At 44.2% G+C, this 24,209-nt stretch overlaps 1 protein-coding gene across 4 annotated transcripts in view; it reads left to right on the top strand.

Annotated features, from left to right (window-relative positions):
• The window catches only part of ABR (ABR activator of RhoGEF and GTPase), a 283,141-nt gene that overhangs the window by 155,311 nt on the left and 103,621 nt on the right, over positions 1–24,209 (top strand). For all 4 annotated transcript variants that reach the window (XM_051992220.1, XM_051992223.1, XM_051992221.1 and 1 more), the window contains one exon: positions 11,606–11,704. In XM_051992220.1, the coding sequence (XP_051848180.1) occupies positions 11,606–11,704 (99 nt within the window). The remainder of the gene's footprint in view (positions 1–11,605; positions 11,705–24,209) is intronic.

Below are 24,209 nucleotides of genomic sequence, written 5' to 3'. Positions count from 1 at the left end.
GAGAAAAAGGGAAAGAAGAAGCAGACAGAGAAAGAGAGACAGAAAAAAAATACAGAGAAACAGACATGGAAAGAGAGAGACAAGAGAGAGACATTCAGAGAAGATTTACAGAGACAGAGAGAGACAAGGAGACACAGCGAGAGAACACAAGCGTTGCCAGCCCAGGGCTCTCACCTCCAGGACAGCCAGTGTCACAGGATTCTCCGACCCTTGGCCTCCATCCTAGCTGTGTGTCCCTGCGCTAGTCACTTTTCCCCCTTTGAAATTGAGCTTCCTCATTTGTAAAATGGGGCAATAATAGCACCCACTTCACAGGACTGAGGTGAGGTATGAAAAGCACTTTGCCAGCTTGGAAACAGTACGTGACTGCCAGCTGTGGTAAAGGACATTGGGCAAAGAAAGTGGCGAACTGGGGGCCAAATCTCCCATTTTGAGTGGGGAGGGATGGCAGTCCCCATCTGAAAGGAATCCCACAACCCGGGTTCCAGTTCTTCCTCTGATACTAGTAGTTGTGTGACCCTAGGAAAGGCAGTTTTCTGTGCCTTAGTATTCTCATCTGTAAAATGGGAATGACATTATCTCAAAGGAGATGGTTGCAAGCAGTACCTAGGAGTGTGCACGTATAGAACGCTGTAAGTTTTGCATGTTATCTTATAATTTTCATATCTTGGGAGGGGTTATCTATCTATTATTATTATCTAATATTTTTTTATTAACTTCATTTTGCAAATGGAGAAACTGAGGCACAGGTTAAGTGGCTTGCTCAGGATCATTGTATCTGAGGCAAGATTTGAATTCAGGTCTTTCTGACTCCCAGACTTAGACTCTATCCACCGTACCACTCGTTTACTCATAAATGTCAGCCGTTGATCCCCTTCGTGGGAAGAAAGGCAGCATGGGATAGTTGGATGGTTTCCAATGTTTTCAAGGGGAAAAATTTCATATCCTACTTACAATATTCTAAAATTATTTATTGCTTAAGACGCTATTGAATATTTTTAGCACAAACACCTCGGACCATCAAGGGTTTTTCAGAATACTAAATGGGGGCCAGCCTGGCATAGGCTGTGTCGGGCTTGGGCCTAAGCCCCCAACTACAAAAAGAGGCAAAAGCCAGCTTCTTACTCCGAGGATTTACAAGCTAATGGGGAAGATGACGTGAGGAAATAAGCCATGTACAGGATAAATGGAAATAATTAACAGAGGAAAGGCCGTAGAATGAAGAAAGATTTGGGGGGGAGGGGGTTAGAGAGAGGTATTCTTAAAGCTAAGAAGGACTTAGCCTCTGACGGGTATTCATTCAATTGTCCTGATCCTCTGTAACTTTCAAGACTAGAGGGTGCCAGCCTGCACAGAAGAGGGGCTTCCTCCTCCTCTGTACCAGGGAAGTCCCAGGCTGAGTCACAGCCTGCCACATAGAGCAGTCTGGAGCGGAGGCAGCCTCCAGGTTAGCTGAGGCCTTTCCAAATGGGTGAAGGCTGCCGTGGCCTCCCACGAGAGCTCTGTGACCCAGCCTTGGCCATCCTCCTGTCTTAGCAGGTGCCGGCCAGCGGGCTGGTTCTGGCTCCTTGGGAACCCAGGTCTGTAAAGTACTGTTGGAGGCAGGAGCCAGACTCTCGGTAAATATTTACTCTGGGGCTGCTGTTCCTCTCTTTGAATATCTCCCCGCCTGCCTGCGTCCTTGCCTCGCGCTCCTTCTCCTGAGCTCTCCTCGGCCCGTTCTGCACGGAGGCCTCCTCTGGCCTCCCTCGCCGGTCTCCACCAGCAGCCCTGAGACCAGGGGCTGGGTGGGCAATGGCCTGTCCTAGCGCAGCGAGAGCTCCGGACCAGAAGAGATCCAAGCGAAAAGCCCAGGCTGATCTCCCCTCGGCCCTGGGCCCTGCCGCGCTCACCCTGGTACCTGGCAAAGTGGCCTTCTGGCTGCCTCTCTCTGATTTATACACACACAGAACAGATATAATCTATACGCATCTGGGGTGTGTGTGTGTGTGTGTGTGTGTGTGTGTGTGTATCTCCAGCTTTATCTAGATTTATTTATAACTTTATATTTTTATTTCTAGATATGTCCATGTCTATAATATATAACATATTATATAATAATTATCTATTATATATGAGACAATAATTGAGAGTCATCGCAGTCTAGTCAGCCAACAGGAATTTATTAGGTGCTTACCATGTACCAGGCATTGTGCTAGGCCCCGGGGAACACAAAGAAAGGCACAGAGAGTTCCTCCTATACTAATGGGGGAGATAGGCTGCAAACAGCTGTGTGCATTAAAGATACACACATTCAGAATTGATAATTTAGGCAGTGGAGCAGCCGGGCCCGGTTCCTCGGGTGCTGATGGGGAAAGATTACTCTTGGCAGGAGGAAACAGGGTAGCAATCCCACTTTAATTAAACAAAGAGCTGTGGGGACAAAAAGCACAGAAAAGTGGTAAAAAGTATTACAAAGGCAGATAACGGAGGGACAGGGTGGGGTGGGGTGGGAAGGGCATGGGCAGAGGGGAGAGACAGAAGGGAGAAGCGTTCGTGTGACCTTGGAGCTCTGGGGAGAGGTTGGAAGGGGGAGGGGGAGAGCAGAAGTTTGAAATCTCATTTTAAAGGGTTTTGTGGGAAAAGACCAAGTCCCGTCTGTGCCATTTGGGGATTAGTTTAACGGGCACCTCAGTCACTGGTGAAACTTGCCAGTCCTCCTCTCCATTGTCGGCACGTTTTCGATGTTCTGCGGCTCTGTCTGCAGCTGGTCTGGACTTGGTTTGGAATTCACAGAGCACAGGAGCGGAACCTTGACAAGCAAAGAGCTTCGTTACTTTCCCCCGAGTCAGCACCTATCGCCAGGATGCGAATGTTGGTCACTGTATGGTCCCATCTGTAACGGCGCTCCTTTGATCTCTGGGACAGTCTGTACGAGGCCTCTGGGGCCCCCTTTGCAATCAGCTTTCCTCCCATTGCCCCTTTATGCTGGCTACCTAGAAAACTTACTTTACTGACTAGAAGTAGAAGGATGGTCAGAAGGGAGCTATGGTTCCCTTACACACACACACACACACACACACACACACACACACACACACATACACACACGAAAGCCATCTGTAGGCTAGGGGTAGGGGGTGGAAGGGAAGAATGGGGCTAGGGCAGGCCTCCTGCTGAAGATGGAATTTGAACAGTTTTTAAAAAAAAGCCAGGAGGTGAAAGTGAAGAAGGACATTCCGGGCAGGGGGCAAAGGTGTAGAGTTGGGAAACTGAGCATCCTGTGTGAGGCTGTAGACCGGGGGAGCTGAATCATAAAGTAGAAGAAAACTGGGTAGGAAGAGTAGGAAGGGGAGCTAGGAAGGGCTTTTAAATACCAAAGTATTTTATACAATTAAAAGAGCTCTAGATTTGAAATCCAAGGGATCTGGGCTGTAGCACCCTGGGGCCACCTGGAACCGATCCTTAAATTTTCATCATGAGCATTTACCCCAGCTCAGGGCCTGATTTATTGTTCTGATTGTCTAGTCTTAAAAAAGTGATGGAGAGAACATTAAAGATGAATTGTCACGTACGTATTTCCCCCTTTTTCAGAGAGCTTGTTGTTAAATATTTCCCAGCACCCCCTGGGCCGAGTTGGAATCCCAGTTCCACTACTTATTAGCCATGTAATCCGGCACTTGTTGTTTAGCTTAACCCCTGCAGGCTTCCATTTTCCACATTTGTAGAATGAAGGGGTGGGACTCAGTGGACCTCTGGGGTCCCTTCCAGCTCTCCATCCGTGACCCTGTGAATCATTTTCTCAGCGGCCACTGGGGCAGTGGATAGCAGCGACCGTCTGATGGAGCTTCCTGTATGTAGGTCAGTGTGCTAGGCTGGTGAGGAAACAAAGTGTCTAGAAACGTTTCTACTTTCCAGTTGAGTTGGGGAGGGGAGAGAGAGCAGAGGGATCAGTGATACAAGGTAGCCTGCTTAAGTATGAAACCACAGACAAGGCTGAGCTTTGGAAGCTCCAAAAGAGGAAGAAATTCAAGGACTCAAGATCCAGAACTAGGCAGCAGTCAGTGAGCATGCATTTATTAAGCTCCTACTGTGTGCTAGACACTGTGCTAACTACTGGGAATACAAAGAAAGGCACAAGCTAGACCCTGCTCAATTGAAGGGGGGAGGTGACCCTCCCAAACAGCTCTGTATGAACAAGGATAAATTGGGAGGCAGTCTGGAGGAAAGGCAGCAAGCCGGAACAGGCCAGGGAAAAGGCTCCTTGTAGAAGGTAGGTACTTTACCTGTAGGCATTTCAGATAGGTGGCCATCCAGATCATTTATAATAAGGAAATTAAGACCCACTTGCCTCAGTCACATAGTAGGGCATTCATTCTAGGAAGAAATAGAGTGTAACCAAAGATATGGCGCCTGGCACATAGTAGGTGCTCAGTAAATGCTCATTAAATGATTGGCTCCAAGAGAGGAGAAACAGACTTGTGATTTCATTGACATAGGGAATTCGCAACAGGCAGTCTTGTTCTACCAATGCAGGCCGGCACTCGCTCTGAAATTTGGCCATCTTATGGAGTTACCTGGGGCACTGAGAGTTAAGTAACTTACCTAGTCACCCCACCACTCCAGGACATGAATCTAGATGTTGGCTGGCTGTTTCCTCATCTGAGAAATAAGAGGTTCAAATAAAATCCCTTATTTGGAACCCCCAAGTCTCTTCCAGTTCCAAAATTTGGAAACTTAATGATCCCATGTGACACCGCCTCCCAAAAGGATTATCTAGAATATATTATTAGTAGATTAGATCCCTCTGGGACTACAGGTTTGTCCAGTCGGTGTGTCCATGGCCCTTTCTCTTGGATAGCTCTTCTGGATTCCTCTCCCTCAATGCTTTCCTTGGCTCCTGTAATTTCAGTTATCCTCTCTGCACAGATGATGCCCAGATTTATGTCTCTAGCCCCAAACTTCTACTCTGGCTTGATCATCTGCCATTTTCTCAAGTGAAATACACACAAAGCTGACTCATCTCTCCCCGGTCCCCTCCCTTAAACCTTCCTCTCTAATGGCTGTTTCTTTTCGAAGGCACCATTGCCCTCCCAGGCTGCCCCTCTCCAGATATACTCATCTCCAACTTCTCTGTCGCTTAGCTCTCGTACATAGTTGGTTGCCCAGTCCTGTCAGTCTCTTTTCCTGATTCTCTTTCCTCCTGTGCTGATTGTGGCTTCTGTAGTTTGGGCTTTCAACTCTTCTCATCAGAACTAACACCAGAACTATGTATATGAGTGTGTGTGTGTGTGTGTGTGTGAGAGAGAGAGAGAGAGAGAGAGAGAGAGAGAGAGAGAGAGAGAGAAAGAACTTTGTCTCCCTTCATTTGCCCTTTTGAAGGCATAAGGACTGTTCTGCCTTTTTTGTGTACTCCCATACATATAGTAAGTGCTTAGTAAATGCTCACTAATTGATTGATGCACTGCTCTGACCACATCCCAGCCAGGCTCAAAAGCCTTCATTTGCCTCATTGCCAGTGAAATAGAGTATAAACCCATGGGCCTGAGACATGCCTGGTCTTCCTCAGCTTTGCTTCTTGCACGTAGTAAAACCCCTGGTAAATCCCTTTGGAATTAAATAAAGTTTGAGCCAGAGTGGGACATACCTTAAATACCAAGCTAAAGAAAAAGTTTGGACTTTGTCCTGAGAGCAGCAGGGAACCAGGAAAGGTTTTTGAGTAGGGGGTGAAACATATGCTGCTGGATGTTTATTATTTTTAGAAATGGATTTGAAATTTTTTCACATCACCTCTATTTTCCCCAAAGAGTTCTTTTCTTTCTATCACCCTAGTAATTTGTCTCTTGCTATAAAAAATAAGAAAAGAAAAGGGAGGGGGGGAAGCTAAACAGTAAAATTAACGATACCACATTAACCAGATCCTATAATATAAGCAGGCTTCTATATTCATAGTCCCTCAATTCTGTAAGAACAGGAGGGAGGCAAATTCTCATATTTTTTGTTCAGAAATAAGGTTGGTCATTATAATTATATAGTGGTCAACTTAATTTTTGTTTTCTTTTGCCTTTTTGTGGCCATCATACTTATAAGTTTCCTGGTTCTGCTTCCTTCATTTTTTCCTTTTATTTTTCAATGAATAAATGTGTATTTTTCTACCCCCTCCCCAGTTTTTAAAAAAAATTCTTGTATACTGTCAAGGAAAACAATTGTTTTTTCCTTTTTTATTGCTTTCTTTTTTTTCTGGTTATACATGTACATTAATCTTTTTCAAAATTCACATTTCTTTATGAGTCATGCTGAGAGACAAAAAAATCAGAACAAAAGGGGAAAACCACAAGGGGAAAAAAAAAGAAAAAGGAAAAAAGTGAACATAGCATATGTCGATTTCCATCCACTCTCCATAGCTCTCTCTTTGGATGCAGATGGCATTTTCTATTCAACGCTTTTTGCAATTGCCTTGGATCATTGAACTGCTGAGAGGAACCAAGTTTTTCATAGCTGATCGTTGCGCAATCCTGCTGTTACTGTGTACAATGTATTCTTGGTTCTAGTTGTTTCACTCGGCCTCAGTTTTTGAGGAAAACAAATTTCCATGCTGTGCATGTGATTTTGAATCCTGACTCCAAACCCCTCTGGCAGGAGATGGGTAGCCTTCCTCCATGATGGATTCTCTGGAATCCTGGATTCCAGATCATTGCTTAGACCAGAGTTCTTAAATCTTTTGAAGTTATTAATCTTTATGGTGTTGGTATGAATTATTTCCCGGTTCTGCTCGCTTCACTTTACTTCAGTTTATACGTATTTTCTCAGGTACCTCCAAACCTGTCCCTTTCACCATTTCATATAGCCCAATAATAATCCCTTCCATTCACGTGCCATTATTTGTCAAGCTTTTAACTCAAGTGATGGACACCTCCCCGTCTGCAGTTTTTTGTCAGTACAAAAAGATTTGCTATAAATGTTTTTTTACATCTAGGTGCTTACTTTGAATCAATTCATGCAAAGTTTCCATTGTTTCCTGGATTCTTCCTGTTTATCTTTTTTCAGGCACAGTAATATCCATTCCATTCATTATTAGTTTCGCCGTGCTTCAGTGGAGGGGCATCTCCTCTGGTGGCAGTCCTTTGCTACCACAAAAGCAGGCTGGTGTTTTAAAAACCTGCTGACATTGTGTGTGATGTCTTGTAATGGAGAGATTGCAGTCCGAAAATGGGTAAAACAAGCTGGATGTAACAGTGACTCAGGATTTTCTATTGAAGCTTCTTTTTCTTTGGATAAGGTCTGGTGATGGTTGTTAAGTTCAGAATGACAAAATCAAAATTATGTTTTTTTAAAAAGAAGCTACTGCAGTATTATCAGGCTATTATCAGGTGATAAGGTTAGTGGTGAGAGGAAAAGGCAGTTGTGAGAATCACTATGAAGGAAGAATCTCTGGGGCTAGTATGAGGGAGAGGGGTATTCAAGGAACTGAATCCTCCTGACTGAGAGAATGTTTGATGCTATTAACAGAAATCAGAGAGTTAGGACAAGGACAAGGAGGTAGTTTGGATCGCTTCTGGGGGAAGGGCTCAGGAAATGCTGGTGTATGATTACGGGAGGGGCGGGGGGGGGGGGTTCAGAGTGTTGATGACTCTTTGGTGGTGAAGTAGGGAGTTAGTATTGATCTTGGTTGCCATGTGTCTCTGTGAACCCCCCATTGATATTGCCTCAAAGAGACATCACGGTACAGTGGGAAATGTTTGGAGTTGGGGCATCTGCTCTGCTCCTTGTTAGCTGTGTCATGACATTGAGCACACCACTTAACCACTGTGGCCTTGGTTTTCTCAACTTGAGAATGTGGGGTTTGGATTACGTGAACTCAAGTTCCCTTAAAACTTCCTTTAATCTCATAGGACCCTTATCCATGTTCTAAAGATTCACTGATAATGGAAAAAGATCAATCAAAAATATTTAATATGCACCTACTGTGTGCTAAGCACTGATCAATGTAAATCAATCTAGAAATGCTGGTGTCGTGATCAGAGACCTGGTCTCAGCCTTAGGAAGCCCCAGTTTCCCTTTCCCAAGTTTCCATCTCGAAGACTTGTTTGTGAGGTTACAGTGCATTTGTTCATGATACCTTCTTCTCCTCAAAAGCTTCTTTTCAAATGAGACGCTGAAGGGCCTTTCCTCTCACTCGTCAATGGGCTGACTGTGCCCAAACAGCTGATTTTGATGTGACTCTTATGTTAATAATCATCAGCCATTTCCTGTCTGTTAACTCAGAGTTAGTTTCATTTTTGTTCTGCTTAGTTTCTCTCCTGGAAAAAAGTATTCATGCTCTATGAGGCTATTGAGTAGTTTTTAAATCTTTGTTTTCTTTTATTTCTCAAAATACATTTTCTGAAAGACTTTGCCCCACCTTTTACATTCCCCTTCTCATGGAAAATCAAAGAATAGGTTCAGTCATTTCAGTCGTGCATCATACTTCGTGATCCCCGTTGGGGTTTTCTTGGCAGTGGCACTGGAGTGGGTTTACCATTTCCTTCTCCAGGATGAGAAGGAAACGGATGGATTTGACAGATGAGGAAACTGAGGCTAAGAGGGTGAAGTGACTTGCCCAGGGTGCCATAGCTGTAAGTGTCTACAGCTGGATTTGAACTCAGATCTACCTGATTCCAGGCCCAAGGCTCTATCTGGACTTCGTAGAATTGCTCTGATCCATGTTCCACAATAGGTGTTGATGATTGAGTTGTGGTTATCGCCACTGTGGTGTTTTTGTTCATGCTCATCAGAGGGTGCAAGTTAGTCAAATGTCCCACCAAGTTGTGCTTCCTGTTGTCTGGTTTACACCTCGGGTTGGTTCTTTTACTCAGAGTTTGTCCCACTTGAGAAAGTATGGCCCCGGAAAATCCTTATAACTACATCAATAGGGATGGATGGGTATACGACACTCTGCCTATATTCATAATGAGAATTCCAGTATTGATGCTGTTTGGTTCCTAAAAAGTGTCCCAGTTTATGGGACCATGATGTCAGATGGAGAGTACGGAGATTTTAATATGACCCAGCAGCCGGAGAGTTGGCTCAGGGTCGGCAAGACGTGGCTTCCAGTCCAAATCCTTGATGCATATTGCAAGGGGTGGAGGTGGTGAATGTTCCCGATCCAGGTGGTCTCTAAATCATGGAGATCACAGATCCTGCCCCTCTCCCTGTGCTCTGCTTAACGTGCTCATGGCATCAGGAGCTCCAGACTCCGTCCAGTTCTCTCTCTGTCCTTGTCGGCTTAGAGAATTGCCTAGAGCTCTGAAAAGTGCCCAGTTAGTACTAGGAGATCTCAGACTGAGACTCGAACTCAGACTTTCCAAGCTCAGGCCCACTTTTAGCCTCCATACATCCCACTGCCTTGCTTTTCATAAAATGGCTAAACAGTGGCCTGGCCATGCTATTTCCCCACCAGCATCCTGGAAATAGAAGAGCGTCTCCTAGGATTAAGAACTATTTAGGATTTTTTCATTGTTTCATGGGTTGCCATGGGAGAAGAATCCATTATACCATGGCCAGCTACTGGTGGTAAATCTCACCACTGGCTCCCTGCCTGCCTTATTTATAACTGAATCGCATCTCCTGGGCAAACCATCAGGGCTCAGCCAGGGATCAGTGGCCCAGGTGGCTCAGTAGCTAGAACACTCGGCTAGAATCAGGAAGAGCTGACTTCAAATTTGACTTCAGGTACTTGCTGGGTGACCTGAGACAAGTCCATCTCGATTTGCCTCAATCTCCTCATTTGTCAAATGGGGGTAATGAGAACCCTTGACCTCTTAGGATTGTTGTGAGGATCAAATGAGACTGTCATCGTAAAGCACTTAGCACATATAAGTGCTGGTCGTGACGAGGAGAGTGACAATGACGAATATATTCATCGTAATTATATAACAAGAATGATAGTGGCAAGGATGTTCAGGTTCATCCACGGGCTTGATTGGTGCTATCTCTGACAACAGGAACGGCGACAGGAATAACAGGCTGCAGGAGCAGTTGGATTTTTTGATTCATCCACAGGTTTAATGTAGGAAGCTGAAACGGAGACAAAGCTGGAGTCTTGTCGATTCCCAGGAAGAAGAATGTCATTTTGGAAGATGGGAGGGGGTTAGTTTAGGGAGTCACAAAGAGGGAATCTGAGTCTTGGGGAGGGTCTAGTGACACTGTCCACCTGGGGTGGACACTTGGAGACGCTGTGATGGTTTCTAGGGAAGAGCCAGGGATGTTGGTTGTTCCAAGGGTAGGTCACTCTCTCCCTCCCGCTCTGTAAAGAATTAAAGTATAATTCTTTCTCTTGGTAACCATATTCCAGTAGAATGGCTTCTTTTTATAATCTTATACATTTTATTTTATGCATTTTTAAAACATGATTCTAAGGAGGGTCCGTGGTCTTGTCTAAACTTGACTTCCAGAGGGATCCGGGGCACAGAAAGAATCCAGACCCCCGGTTTGAGAGCCTAGAGTCCCAGAAATAGCTCTCACTATTAAGTATTCTGCTCTGCATTTCCCTGACCTGGAAAGCCAGGATCAATAGTTGAGATGTGCATGTTTCAAAGGCTCTTAGTGGAAGAGCTGGGAGGAGCCTCAGGCCTTATTTCACAGATGACAAAGCTTAGGCCCCATGAGCTTAAATTGCTCGAAGGCCATGTAGCAAAGGCATAATTTGAATCTGGATCCTCTGGTTTTTTCTCTCCTGTGCTGAGTGGTAATATCCCCCTAGAGAATCATCCCAGTGAGATAAAGATGTGAAAATAAACTGATTACAGGCAACCTAAAAGTTGCATTTGGAAAAGGAAGTCTTTAAAAAAGAAATTAGCTGAATCACAAGGCCTTTTAATCCTTGCTGATACACACAGTTGCTATTCTCTTCCCAAACCTGCTAGCTCTACTAGCACCTGGAAGCCTTAGTTTCCCCAGAATAACGAGTGTTGGTGTGCCCGTCCCGCTTTCAGACAGCAGCTAGGGGTGGGTTGCACCCGCCGTCTCTGGGCCTCCCTCGGTTTCTTCATCTGTGAAATGAGAGATCTGGCTAAATAAACCTCATCTACCTCTAAATCCTATGGCTCAGGGACCCTGTTTCTTAATTCTCTGATTTCCTGCTCCTCTTTGTAGAGTAACTTATTCTAGATCTCGTGTCTAAGGCAGGATTTGAATTCACATCTTCCCGACTCCAAACCTAACACTCTATGCCATCATCTTGCCTGAATTCAAATGATATCATTACGTCAGACAGAACATTCCCAGTTGGGAAGAGTTAATGACTCCTGGCTGGATCCTGGCACTCAAGCTAGCTCAAATGCACAGCCCCAAGATTATGATTATTGTCGTATTGTTATTAACAACAGCAATTAATCTAGATTTTTTAAACTGCTAAATCAAGGACTGCGCTAAGTACTAGAAGTCATAGACAGGCAAAAACAGCCCTGTTCAAAGCAGAGGCTGGAGAACTCTGGCCTGGAGCCATAGGGGCATGAGGGTTCTGTGAGAGGTCCCTGAGGGCTGGCTGTGGATCCTTGGAGAGGGACATCCCGAGGAATCAGCCCCAGGGAAAACTGACTTTTTCAACCTTTCTCCTCAAGAACGGACTTGTTTTTTCTCCCCTCAGGTGGAGGCAGGGAAAGGACTGGAAATGAGGAAGCTGGTTCTCTCAGGCTTCCTGGCCAGTGAAGAGATCTATATCAACCAGCTGGAAGCGTTGCTGCTGGTGAGTACGCGCGGGGTCCTCCGGCCCCAATGTGGTCAGATTGCGCCACTTTACTTTGTGGAGTTAAGAGGGGGGAGGGAGGAGGGTACGTCTCCCCCTGGGAGTCCCCCCCCATGTCCTCCACGCTTTGTGCGACTGGCCGGTTCTGAACACACCCCCAGGATGGGCTTGGGCCTCATATGCCCCCGGCCCAAAGTTTCCAAGCTCTTCTTTGATTAAAGGAAAAAGGGGAGATGTCTTGGGTCCCTCCCTCGGAGCAGGAGGCAGGCTGGAGGCCCAAGTCCCTGTCCTGTGCTGCCTGGGCTTCTGCAAGTCCGCCCGGCTGCCTTTTCCTTCCCCACCCTGGGGGCTTGAGGCAAATGACTTCATCTCTAAGTGCCCTCATCTCCTCATCCCTGAATGGGGAAGTTGCCTGCGCTCCCCCTGTCTGGTGGCTCAGTCGCTAATCAGCAGAGCCTTTTAAGAAGTTACAAGCGCCGCCTTATTTGTTTTTTGAACTGGGCCAGTGACTTCATTGGGGAAGTGCCTTCCCTGCGAGCTGGGTCACTGAGTGACAGCATCGGAGCTGAGAGCACTTCCAGAGCCCCTTGGGGCTTAGCGCCATCCCCAGCACTGCCCTGCCCACACTAGCAGATGGTGGGTCCCCAAAGAAATGGATGCGGCGTCGAATGGCTGAGACCAAGGTCATCCTCTGCCGCTGGGAGTTCTCAGTGTAAGAGAGACAAAAAGAATGGTGAGAATAAGCAACAAATGCAGAAATAGCCGACAGATGCCAGTCTCTAATTGGGAGACAAAGCAGGCACTTGGGTGGTAAAGATGAGGGAGCCCAGGGGGTCGCAGGGAGTGCTTGCTGCCCCGGGGCACTGCCGAGCTGGGTGGGGGGAGCACGGCACAGAGGTGCTCGATGGCAGTTTTGTCAAATCTGCTCTTGGTTTGCTGAGCCCAGTGACTTGTCTGAATGTCGGTTTGCCAGGAGGCATCTTAGAGCTTATTTCCATGAGATCATCAGCTTAAGGGCTTCTCAGAGGTCATTGAGTCCAACCTTCTCATTTTCTAAATGAGGAAATAAAGGTCACATGTCAATGAACTTGCCCAGAGTTCTGTAGCTTTTTGTGTCCAAGTGTAGGGTTTGAATCCAGACCTCCCAGAGTCCTAAGGCAGGGCCCTCAGTTTCCTCACGCTGCCTAATCCATGGCCTCATAGAACTGGGAGGGATCAGGGTCCAAGTCCTTCACCTTAAAGTTGGGGAAACCAAAGCAACATAGCACAGTCACAAAATCACCATTTCTGGAATCAGAGGATGCGAATTCAAATCCTTCCATTTATGACTTTACTACTTGAATGACTTTGTCATTTAAGCTCCTTGGGCCTCAGTTTTTAAAATAATATAAAAGGGGAGAAGAGAAGCAGGGAGGAGAAAAAGAAAGAGCTGTGGAGCTGACGGCTTCCGCAGTCCCATCTCACTCCAGATCTCTGACCCTGGGGCTGTTAGGAGTGGCCCGGAGTCCCAGACTGAAAGCCAGGTTCTCTGGCTCCGCGTCCATCACTCTCTCCTTTGATCTGTCAGGCTCGGACAGCTTATCTCAGAGTCCATGGAGGCCAGCGTGGCTCTGCGCACGGGACCTTTGTCTGAAGGTTCCTTCTCTCTCCAAAGAGATCACTTGGGTCCTCCGCTCGCCCGCTCCCCCATGCTGAGGTGGCCTGTGCGGAGGTCGTGTTATTTCCTGTTTTCTCTACCTCATAGCTCCCTCCCTTTCCTCCCCTCCCTGGCCCCCAACAAGAGCCAGAGGCCGGTGTCCTGGTTCAGTTCAAGTGTCTTTGAAATGTCTCTAAGGGTCTCTCTGTCTCTTCATCTCTTCCCTTCTCTCTATGTGTCTCTCTTTATCTGTCTCTCTCTCTCTCTCTCCCCCTCTCTTCTCTTCTCTTCTCTTCTCTTCTCTTCTCTTCTCTTCTCTTCTCTTCTCTTCTCTCTCTCTCTCTCTCTCTCTCTCTCTCTCTCTCCTTCTCCCCCTTTCCCTCTCCCTTCTCCTGTCTGTCTGTCTCTCTCTTCTCTCTCTTTCTCCCTCCCTCCCTCTCTCTCTCTCTCTCAAACAAATGGCACAGGTACTGACTCCTGCTTCCTTCTCTCAGCCCAGCCATCCCTGTGTCTAGGATAAAGGAAAGTGGGCAGTTGCCCGGTGGCTCCAGAAGTTCAGCCGGGATCCCCTGGCAGCCAGAGGAGCCCAGGGACAAGGTGGGGAAAGGACCTCAAAACTGAAAGGGGGCATTTCCCTCCCTGATTGCCCACAGGGTTTGCATGTCATTGGCCAGCGTGGGAGGAAGGATGCGTGTGTGTGTGTGTGTGTGTGTGTGTGTGTGTGTGTGTGTGTGTGTGTGTGTGTGTGTGTGTTTTCAAGGGGGAAGAAGCCGGATCTCTCAACTGCCTTTTCTCCTCTGTTCTGTTTTTATTGTTTCCTCCAAACTCCCATCTATCTTCCTCCTCCGGGATGATTTGAATGTTCTCTTTTCACTTCCTGGTTATGAGAGTTCTCTCAGTGCCATTTGTGATTTGGTTGTGTTGTATGTGTTTATGTGCGTACACACACACACACACACACACACACACACACACACACACACGTTCATGGGGAAACAAGTCTTTCCTTGTTTCTTTGTCCCTGCCCTGGGGAGCAGGGGAATGGAGAATTGCCGGCTGTCTTGAGGATTAAGTAATCTTGTGCATTCCAGGCTCCTGTTGAGCTCTGGTTAGACACCGTGGGGCTGGCAGCCTGGATGCCAATGTGTGCCCTGGCTGGGAGGGAGGGCGATGGCAGGGCTCGGCCTTGGCCTCATGGGCAAGGATGGGGCTGTGGAAACCTTGGGCCTGGAACTAAGAAGTGCCGGTGGCTGCATTGTCTTGGAGAACCGGGGAACCCTCTTGGGTAGCCTCCGTTCAGCCTCCCAACATCCTTGGGAAGAATCAATCTGCAAGCACTTATTAAAATTCTCGTTGTTGCCAAGTACAAAACAGTCTCAAGGAATGTACATTCTGATGGAGTAAGAGTGTGTGAATAAATAGGTGTTTGCCCAGTACGTGGAAGGTAGTGTTCCAGGGCAAGGCTCTCGCCAGCTCAGGCTGGAAAGGGCCTCCTGTAGGAGGAAAGAGAGCATCCCAGACATGGCAACAGCCAGCGTCCCTCCTGACAGAGAGATGGCAGATGGAAAGTCTTTTGTGAGAAGCAGCAAGAGGTCTATAGAGCATATATTGTAGGGCAAGGAAAGAAGGGGAAGGAGTGAGGAATGGAGGGAGAGAGGGAGGAAAGGAGGGAGGGAGGGAGAAGTAGAGAGAGAAGGAAAGAGGAAGGAAGGAAGGGAAGGACATTACAGATATACTATCTTATTTTGTAATATTATGTTATATATTAAGTGCTGTACAGTTGTCGACTCATTTGATCCTCAGCCTGGGTTCCAAGCTTGAACCAATTATTTTGCCCCTCTGGCCCTCAGTGTCTCCCTGCTCAGATTGGTGAGGGAGGCATTCCTTGCCCTTTCCCTGCCTTGATGGGAAGCTGAAAAGGTCAAAGTGCTACGAGATCCTGGAAAACTTAGAAGAAGAAGAAGCCCATCATGGTCCTTCCTTTTCCTTGTACCAATCAGTGATTGTCTTGGAAGCCCCAAGTGCACTATGCCCACCCCCACCCTACTTTGTAGGAGTGGGAGGTCCACAAATGGGCTACATTGCACATAGTTTCAAACCTTTTCAATGTATTAATCAGTTATGAATTTTCCCTTTTTTTGTCTTTAAAGATATTATTTGTTTTATGGGAGTGCTCTTGGATGGGGGAGGAATATGGGGGAAATTATGATGGTGTTAAAGGGGGGGGCTTCTATAAAAACTTACTGTAAGAGAGAGAGGACAGAGACAGAAGACAGAGACAACAGACAGACAGACGCCATATATATATGGTCCTGGGTATACAAGGCAGCTAAGAGTTCTCTCCATGGTAGCTCAAAAGGGGAACCATCTGAGGCCCCCGGAGCCTCTGCTCCTGTTTCCTTTGGCTGTCGCTCTGCTGTTCTCCAGAGCCACTAGCCTTGAGGTCTGCTCATGTGAACAGCAGCTGAGGCAGCCTCCACATCTTCCCCTTTCCCAACAGCCTGGGCGTCTATGAGGAACCAGGTCCTCTGGCCTGTCAGTGGGCTTGTGTGAATAGATTTGGGAGAGCTTTGGGTCTGGGGTGGCTCCATTCTCTCTTGTTTCCTACCCCACAGGTGAGGGGCAAAGTCTCCCCCCATTCAGGTGGAAACTGAGCTGAATCTGGGGCTTAAAACATTCATTCCTCTTCTTGGCCCTTCCAAGGACTCACTGAGTGACTTGAGGGAATCTCTTATTGGAGCCTGAGCAGTGGTTTCCTTCTTGTTCCCAAAAGAGAAAATGGCTTTGTGGGTACTGCACCCCCCCAAGAGGTGTGGTTTATAAATGCTCCCAGACCAGACCTTTGTGATAGAAACATATTGGCCTTGAGAGCTGTCTGGGTATGTGTGTGTGTGTGTGTGTGTGTGTGTGTGTGTGTGTGTGTGTCTTTACCATTTTCATCATAGGTTAAGAAGTGCAAGGGAGACCCCAGGGATCATCTAGTATAATTCTTTCATTTTATGAACAAAGAAACTCAGCCTCCAAGAGGGTACTTACCAAAGTCACTCTCATCCAAAAAAGGATCCTTTTATAGGCCTTGGAAAGGGGAGGGATTTGATCGCTTAGTCACAAATGGGCAAGCATCAACTCGGAGCCTTTGATTGGAAATTCATTCTTTCTTTTATAGCACGGTGCCTTGATGGGATAAGCCCTCTCATTCAAAGGGGCATAGAAATAGAGCTTAAAAGGACTTAGAGGCTTTGATCTAGCCTTACCCCATTGGTCCCTCTTCTCCCCACATTTTACAAATTGGGAAAATGAGAGTCTCTGAGGGGGAGGGGCTTGCTTGCCCAAGGTTACTCAGGTATCAAGTGGCTTATCTGGGATTTGAACTCAGATCTTTTGACTTGATACATGCTTATTGATTGCTAAGTCCACTCTAATATGATGTCTTCCCTAAATATTTGTAGGAATAAAGCTTCCTCTTATTATTCACTGGATCAGAACTATAGAGCTTAAAGGGATCTTAAGGGGCTCTGGAGGCAGGATGCCCTGAGTTCAAATCTGTCCTCAAATATTCACTAGCTGTATTATTCTGGGGAGGTCCCTGAATCTGTGTGCCTGAGCTTCCTCATCTGTAAAATGGGGATAATAACCCCATATGCCTCCTTATCGTGGCAATCAAATGAGATATTTGTAAGGTGCTTAGCATAGTTCCTAGCACATGGTAGGTATTCTATAAATGATACCTTTATATGAATAAATAGGGAAAACTCACTTCCCTGATTTCAAATCTGGCCTCAGACACTTTCTAGCTGTGTGACTCTGGGCTAATCACTTAATGTAAAATATGGGCTAGCTCCCTGGAGGGCCTCAGGGTCAGCCAGAGTCAGGATAAATCAAAGTCTTTGGTCTTTAGGGAGAGAAGTGAAGGAGGCAGGCAAGCTGCCAGAGATGTGTTCTGGATTCTGGAGTCCAGAGTCTTCAGCCTCTCCCCTCCTCATCCTGCTGTCAAGTGCCTCTGACTTCTCTCCCCCCTCCCTCCAATCCTTGCCTATGATTATCTTACTACCAAACATTCAGTAAGCCCCAATGGTGAGGAGAGCCATCATCCAAATACATGTTAATAGAGCCATTGTCTCACATCGAATAGGTAGCCTGAAGTGCTCTCTTGTCCAATTCAGAGTTTCAGCCCTCTACAACTTAACTCTCTGTCAATGAGGAAATGGCAAACCAGTCCAGTGTCTTTACCAGGAAAACCCTAGATGGACCCAAAGAGTCAGACATGACTGAGAAGTAACTAACCAAAAGCAGCAGCAGCAAATCTGACTCCTTCATTTTGCAAAGGAGGAAACTGAGGTCCTGGAGGGTCACTTGATCCCCTCCCCCAAATGATCCAAGTAGCAACAATTCAATCCTGACCAGTTCCTCCACCCTCAGCTTCCCTTACTGTGCTGGCGTTCACATTTCTTTAGATAAGATTCTGGAAAACACCTCCCCAGGGATGGGGGAGGAACCTGGGTGAGTCAGCTGTGGAGCCTGGGGAAGCTGGAAGGGCTTGGAACCTGAGCTCCTGCATTCTTAGAGTTCCCTAGTCTGCAAAGTAGTCCAGAGTCAGGAAGGTCCTTCAGATGGGAAACAAGAACTTAAGGAAAGTGAAGGGGAGACAGACAGGAGCCCCTTCAAGGCTGTTGGAATGGAGACCAGACAGAGTTTAGCACTAGCAACAGTAGTAGTAGTAGTAGTAGTAGTAGTAGTAGTAGTAGTAGTAGTAGTAGTAACAGTAGTTTGTTAGTAGTAGTTAATAGTAGCAGCAACAGTAATAATAGTGGTAGTGACAGCAGCAACAGCAGCAGCAGGAGGCAGCAACAACTAGAAATGGCAAGAATCAGCAGCATTCAGGCAGAGCAGCAACAACAACAACAATAGAAGGAGGAGGAGGGGGAGATCACCCAGTATCCACCTCTCTAATGCCCTGGGTCTGTACTGTGTCTTAAGAGTTTGTTATCTGTCACCTTATCTTTCTGCATATCCTGGGAGCTCTATAAGGACACTGTTTTGTGAGCCCTCCTGCTCTTGCGTAACATAGAGGTTTAATGAATGTTGGTTGATTGCTTATGGAATGTTAGATGCCTCAGCACAGGGACACTGGCTTTCACTTACATTCCATAATTTCTGTCTCAGACACTTAATAGTTTTATGACTCTGGATAAGTCACTTCACTTGCGTCTGCTAAAGTTTCTTCATCTGTAAAATGGTGAAAATAATAGCCCCTACCTCCCAGTTGTGAGCTGATATCAAGTGAGATAATTATAAAGTGCTTAGAACTATGCCTGGTTAAGTGCTCAATAAATTGTTAGCCATTGCTATCATCAGCTATTAAATTACTGAGTCTCTCTGGTTCTCAGTTCCCTCATTTGGAAAATGAGGGGATTGGGCAAAGAATGACCTTGGAGGCCCTTTGCAACTTTGAAATTCCTGATGTTATGAAATAGCTTAGAAGTACCTGGAATCAGATTCAAATTCAGAACTCTTGACTCCATGATCAGGTACTAAATGGATATTGATTGGTTAAGCCTGTCAGAAGTATGAAGAGGGGGAATGTGGTCTGCTGGCGTTCTTTACTTTTTGGAATCCTTCCTTTCCAGAACTGAGAGTTGGGAGGATCAGCAACTGTCTTTAAGTGGAAGTAACTTCTCGCCTTTGGCAGAACATGGGAGCTATAGTTTTCAGCTTCAGACAGGTGGGAGAGGAGACTGAGCTGGAGCTTTTTCTGCTGGTGAGACTCAGTTGATGCTGAGATCAGCAGTATGCCAAACCGAGAATTCGAAAATCTAATGGCTGCATCTCAGATCATCACACCCAGATTCTTGGCTGGTGCGGTGAGGATGCATCATGGGAAGGGAAGGCGGCAGTAGGCAAATTCTACATTTGGCCACCGAGGCCCTGGAATCGGATACTTGTTCTGCCACTTGGAATACTAACTTGGAGTTAGAGGCATAGGCTTTGAAGCCCTGTGCAGTCACTTAAGCATATGTTGTTGAGGCAAGAAGGTCTGAGTTCATCTGCCTCAGACTTTGTGATATCAGGCAAGTCTCTTAATCTCCTCTGAAAAATGAGACTGGTTGAGATGGCTGCTGATATCCTTCCCAGCTCTAATCTATGAATGAGCCTTCATCCCGGGTTCTCGATTCCAGCCCACGAATGAATTGCTCCTCTAGCCTATCTGCCAGATGGGCAGCTCGCTTCTCCTGGATTACTAGCACTGACGGGAAGCGTGCATATTCCCACAGCGAGACAGCACATTCTTTTGCTAGATAGCTTTTAGAAAATTCTTCCCTTTTTTGTATCATGTCTAAACCTGGGTCTGTGTAACATCCACCCACCTTGTCTAGTTCTTCCAATCAACATAGTTTAAGTCTACTCCCTTTTCCACATGAAAACCCTTCAGATTCTTGAAAGGACTCTTGCCTAAGTCTTCTCTTTTCGAAGTTAAACATGATGTCAGGGAAGAATACAGGGTTTGGAGTTTATAGAATCCGGATTGGCTATTTATTCCTTGACATCCCAGGGCCTTCGTTTCCTCATCTGTGAAATAAATGGCTTGGATTAGAATTCTTAGATTTCTCGTGTATAGAATGATAGAGTTGATTCAGTGATCTCTGAGATCCTATCAAGCTCTGAATTGAAAATCTTATCCATTTCCAGTCGCCTCAACTGTTCCTCATTTGACACAGTTTCTGGACCCCTTATCATTGTGGATGTTCTCCAGTGTTCTTCCAAAGCAATATGTCACAGTGGATAGAGCAATGGAATGATATCAGGAAGGTTCAAATCCTGCCTCAACTACTTAGTAGCTTTGTGACCCTCAACAAGTCACTTAATCTCAATTTTCTCATGACATCAGTGTCCTCTAAATTATCTTTCTGCTCTAAAAATAGGACCCTGTGATCTTCCTACATGTTCATACTATTACATTTCTGTCCTCTTGAAAGTGGGAAAACAGTCCTTCATTTGCAAATTCTCATCAGATAGGCCTTATAACCCAGAGTCCTCAGTTCCGTATTCCATCATGCCTATTGTTCAGATGGCTGCCATTGTGTTTGCTTAGGGGAGCTATCTCTCAGCTGGAAAGCTGTTGGTTGATTTTGCAAATAAGTTAGGGGATTTGAGAAGAAACTCTCCTCCCTTTTTTGGAAGATATAATAAAACTTGAAGTTAAGCTACTTTGTGACAATGCTATCTATCTCCTTTCTCAGTTTTCTTTTTCCTTTTCTAAGGAACAGAAGAGCCAGTTTCTCCTCCTTCCTTGCTCCTTCCCCACCCTTAATTCCCCAGGCAGGGCACACTAGCAGAGAGGCCTATGGGGACTAGTTGTCCTAGGAAAGTCTCTTTCTGAAGCATAAAGCAGATGGTCTGTGGGTGTTAGGAACTGTGCCCACCCGCCTCCCAATAGATAAAAGGGATAAAGGGGAGCATCGTTCTTATTTAGCTAACTGGGAACCATATTAGGGAATGATATTTGCTCCTGAGATTTCTGGGTCTCATATTTTTGCTGGCCCAGTCAGTCTCAGGTCAGACAAACACATACCTGCCTCCTAGAAAGGGAGAATCATTGCACAATGAAAAGAAAGCATGGTTGAATCTAGATGGGGGCAATATCATAGTAGTAGAAAGAACATTGGCTCTGAAGTCAGTAGCCCTTAGCTCAAAGCCTCTTTTTTTTTCTTTAACATTTTTCTTTAAAGTTTTGACTTCCAAAAAATAAAAAATAAAGTTTTGCCTTCCAAATTCTGTCCCTCCCTCTTCTCCTCCCCTCCCTTTTTACCTCCCTTATTTGATAAGCAATCAGATATAGGTTACACGTGTGCAGTTATATAAGACATTTCCATATTAGTCATTTGGTACAAGAAGACTTGAATAAAAGAAAAAAAAAATTAAGAGAATGGAATTGAAAAAAAGAGCATGTTCAGTCTGTATTCAATCAATATCAGTTATCTCTCTAGAGATTGATTGTATGCTTCATCATTAGTTTTTTGGGATTGTGTTGCTGAGAAAAGCAGTCACAGTTCTTCATAGAATAATTTTGCTATTACTGTGTATGATTTTCTCTTTGTTCTGTTCACTTCATTATGCATCAGTTCATAAACATTTTTCCAGGTTTTTCTGAAATCCTCTTAACTTGTCATTTTTTATAGCACAGTAATATTCCATTATAATCAAACATCATAGCTTGTTTAACCATTCCCCAATTGATGGACATCTCTCCAATTTCCAATTCTTAACTACCACAAAAAGAGCTGCTACAAATATTTCTGCATACATAAGTCCTTTCCCCTTTTGGGGGGATATCTTTGGAATAGACTAGTATTCCTGGATCAGATGGTATACACAATTTTATAGTCTTTTGAGCATAGTTCCGAATTGTTCTTCAGAAAAGTTTGGATTAGTTCACAACTCCACCAGCAATGTGTTAATGTCCCAGTTTTTTCACATCCCCTTCAACATTTGTCATTTGCTTTTTTTTTCATATTAACCACTCTGATTGGCATAGGGTGGTACTTCAGAATTATTTTAATTTGCATTTTTAGTAGCGATTTAGAACAGTTTTTCCTATAATTATAGATAGCTTTGATTTCTTTATCTGAAAACTGCTTGTTCATATCTTTTGATTTTCAATTAAAGGATATCTTGTATTTTTATAAATTTGACCCAGTTCTCCCTGTATTTGAGAGATGAGAGAGATTATCAGAGATAACCTGCTGTAAATTCCACCCCCACTCCCCAGTTTTCTGCTTTCTTTATACTTCTGGTTGCATTGGTTTTGTTTACTAAGAGTCTTTTTAATTTTATGTAATCAAAATTATCCATTTTATATTTTGTAATGTTCTCTACATCTTCTTTGGTCCTAAAGTCTTCCTTTATCCACAAATTTGATGGAAAAACATTCCATTTTCTCTTAATTTTCTAATGGTATCACTCTATGTATAAATCATGTGCCCATTTTGATCTTATCTTGGTATACAGTGTGAGATATTGATCTATACTTAAATTCTGCCATATTATTTTCTAGTTTTCCCAGAACTTTTATCAGATAATGAATTTCTGATTCAAAAGCTTGGATCTTTGGGTTTATCATGTATTACTACGGTCATTTACTCTGATGTAATTGTATCTAATCTATTCTAATGATCTACCACTATATTTCTTAGCCAATACCATATTGTTTTGATAATTACTGACTAGGCCATTTTTTCCCCACATTTTTCCCCCATTGGTACACTTGATATTCTTGAGCTTTTGTTCTTCCAGATGAATCTTGTCATTATTTTTTCTAGCTCTATACTTTTTTTGATACTTTCATAGATATGACACAGAACAAATAGATTAATATGGATAGAATTGTCATTTTTATTATATTGACTTGGTCTATCCATGATCAATTAATATTTTTTCCAATTGTTTTAGCTCTGACTTTATTTGTGTGAAAAGGTTTTATAGTTAAGTTCATATAGTTATTGGGTTTATCTTGGCAGATAGACTTCCAGATATTTTATGTTGTCTACAGCTATTTTAAATGGAATTTATCATTTTATCTCTTGTTGAACTTTGTTGGTAATATGTAGAATTGCTGATGATTTCTGTGGGTTTATTTTTATTTAATGAAATTTTGTTAAAGTTGTTAATTTCAAGAAGTTTTTTAGTTGATTATGATTTTCTAAGTCTAACATCATTATCTATAAAGAATGGGTTTTGCTTCTTCATTGCTTATTCTAATTCCTTTAACTTATTTTTATTCTCTTCTTGCTATAGTTAACATTCCTAGAACAATATTGAATCATAGAGGTGATGATAGCCATCTTTGCTTCACCCCTGATTGTACTAAGAAGGCTTCTAGCTTATTCTCATTACAGATAATGCTTACTGGTAGTTTTAGATAAATATTACTTATCATTTTAAGGTAAACTTCATTTATTCCTATGCTGTCTAATGTTTCTAATAAGAATGGGTGCTGTATTTTGTCAAAGGCTTTTTCTGCCTTTAATCATATGATTATCTCTACTATAGTCAATTATGCTAATAGTTTCCCCAATATTGAACCATCCCTGGATTCCTGGTATAAATCCCACCTGGTCAAAGTGTATGATCCTTGTTATATATTGCTGGATCTCTTTGCTAGTGTTTTATTTAAAATTTTTGCATCAATATTTATTAGGGATGTTGGTCCATAATTTTTTTTCTTTGTTTTCACTCTACTTGGTTTGGATATCAGCACCATATTTGTGTCATAAAAGTAATTTGATAGGATTCTTTCTTTGCCTATTTTTCCAAATAGTTAATCTAGTATTGGGATTAATTGTTCTTTAAATGTTGCTGGAATTCACTTGTAAATTTATCTGGTCCTGGAGATTTCTTTCTTTTTCTTTTTTTATGAAAGCTTTTTATTTGCAAACTTTATACATGGGTAATTTTTCCAACATTGACTCTTGCAAAACCTTTTGTTCCAAATTTTCCCCTCCTTCTCCCCCTCCACCCCTTCTCCTAGCTAGCAGGTAGTTCAATACACATTACAAAAATTGTAAAACATATTAAATCCGATATATGTATACATATTTGTACAATTATCTTGCTGCACAAGAAAAATCAGATCAAGAAAGAAGAAAAAGAAAAACTGAGAAAGAAAACAAAATGCAAGTAAATAACAACAGAGAGAGTGAGAATGCTATGTTGTGGTGCACACTCAGTTCCCATTGTCCTCTCTCTGAGTGTAGATCGCTCTCTTCATCACTGAACAAGTGGTACTGGTTTGAATCATCTCCTTGTTGAAGAGAGCCGCGTCCATCAGAATTGATCGTCATATAATCTTGTTGTTGCTGTGTATAATGATCT

The sequence above is a fragment of the Antechinus flavipes genome, chromosome 4 (assembly GCF_016432865.1).
Source record: "Antechinus flavipes isolate AdamAnt ecotype Samford, QLD, Australia chromosome 4, AdamAnt_v2, whole genome shotgun sequence".
NCBI classification, from domain to species: domain Eukaryota; kingdom Metazoa; phylum Chordata; class Mammalia; order Dasyuromorphia; family Dasyuridae; genus Antechinus; species Antechinus flavipes.
Note: the sequence above shows the minus strand (reverse complement) of the source record. Positions and strands in the feature narration are given on the sequence as shown.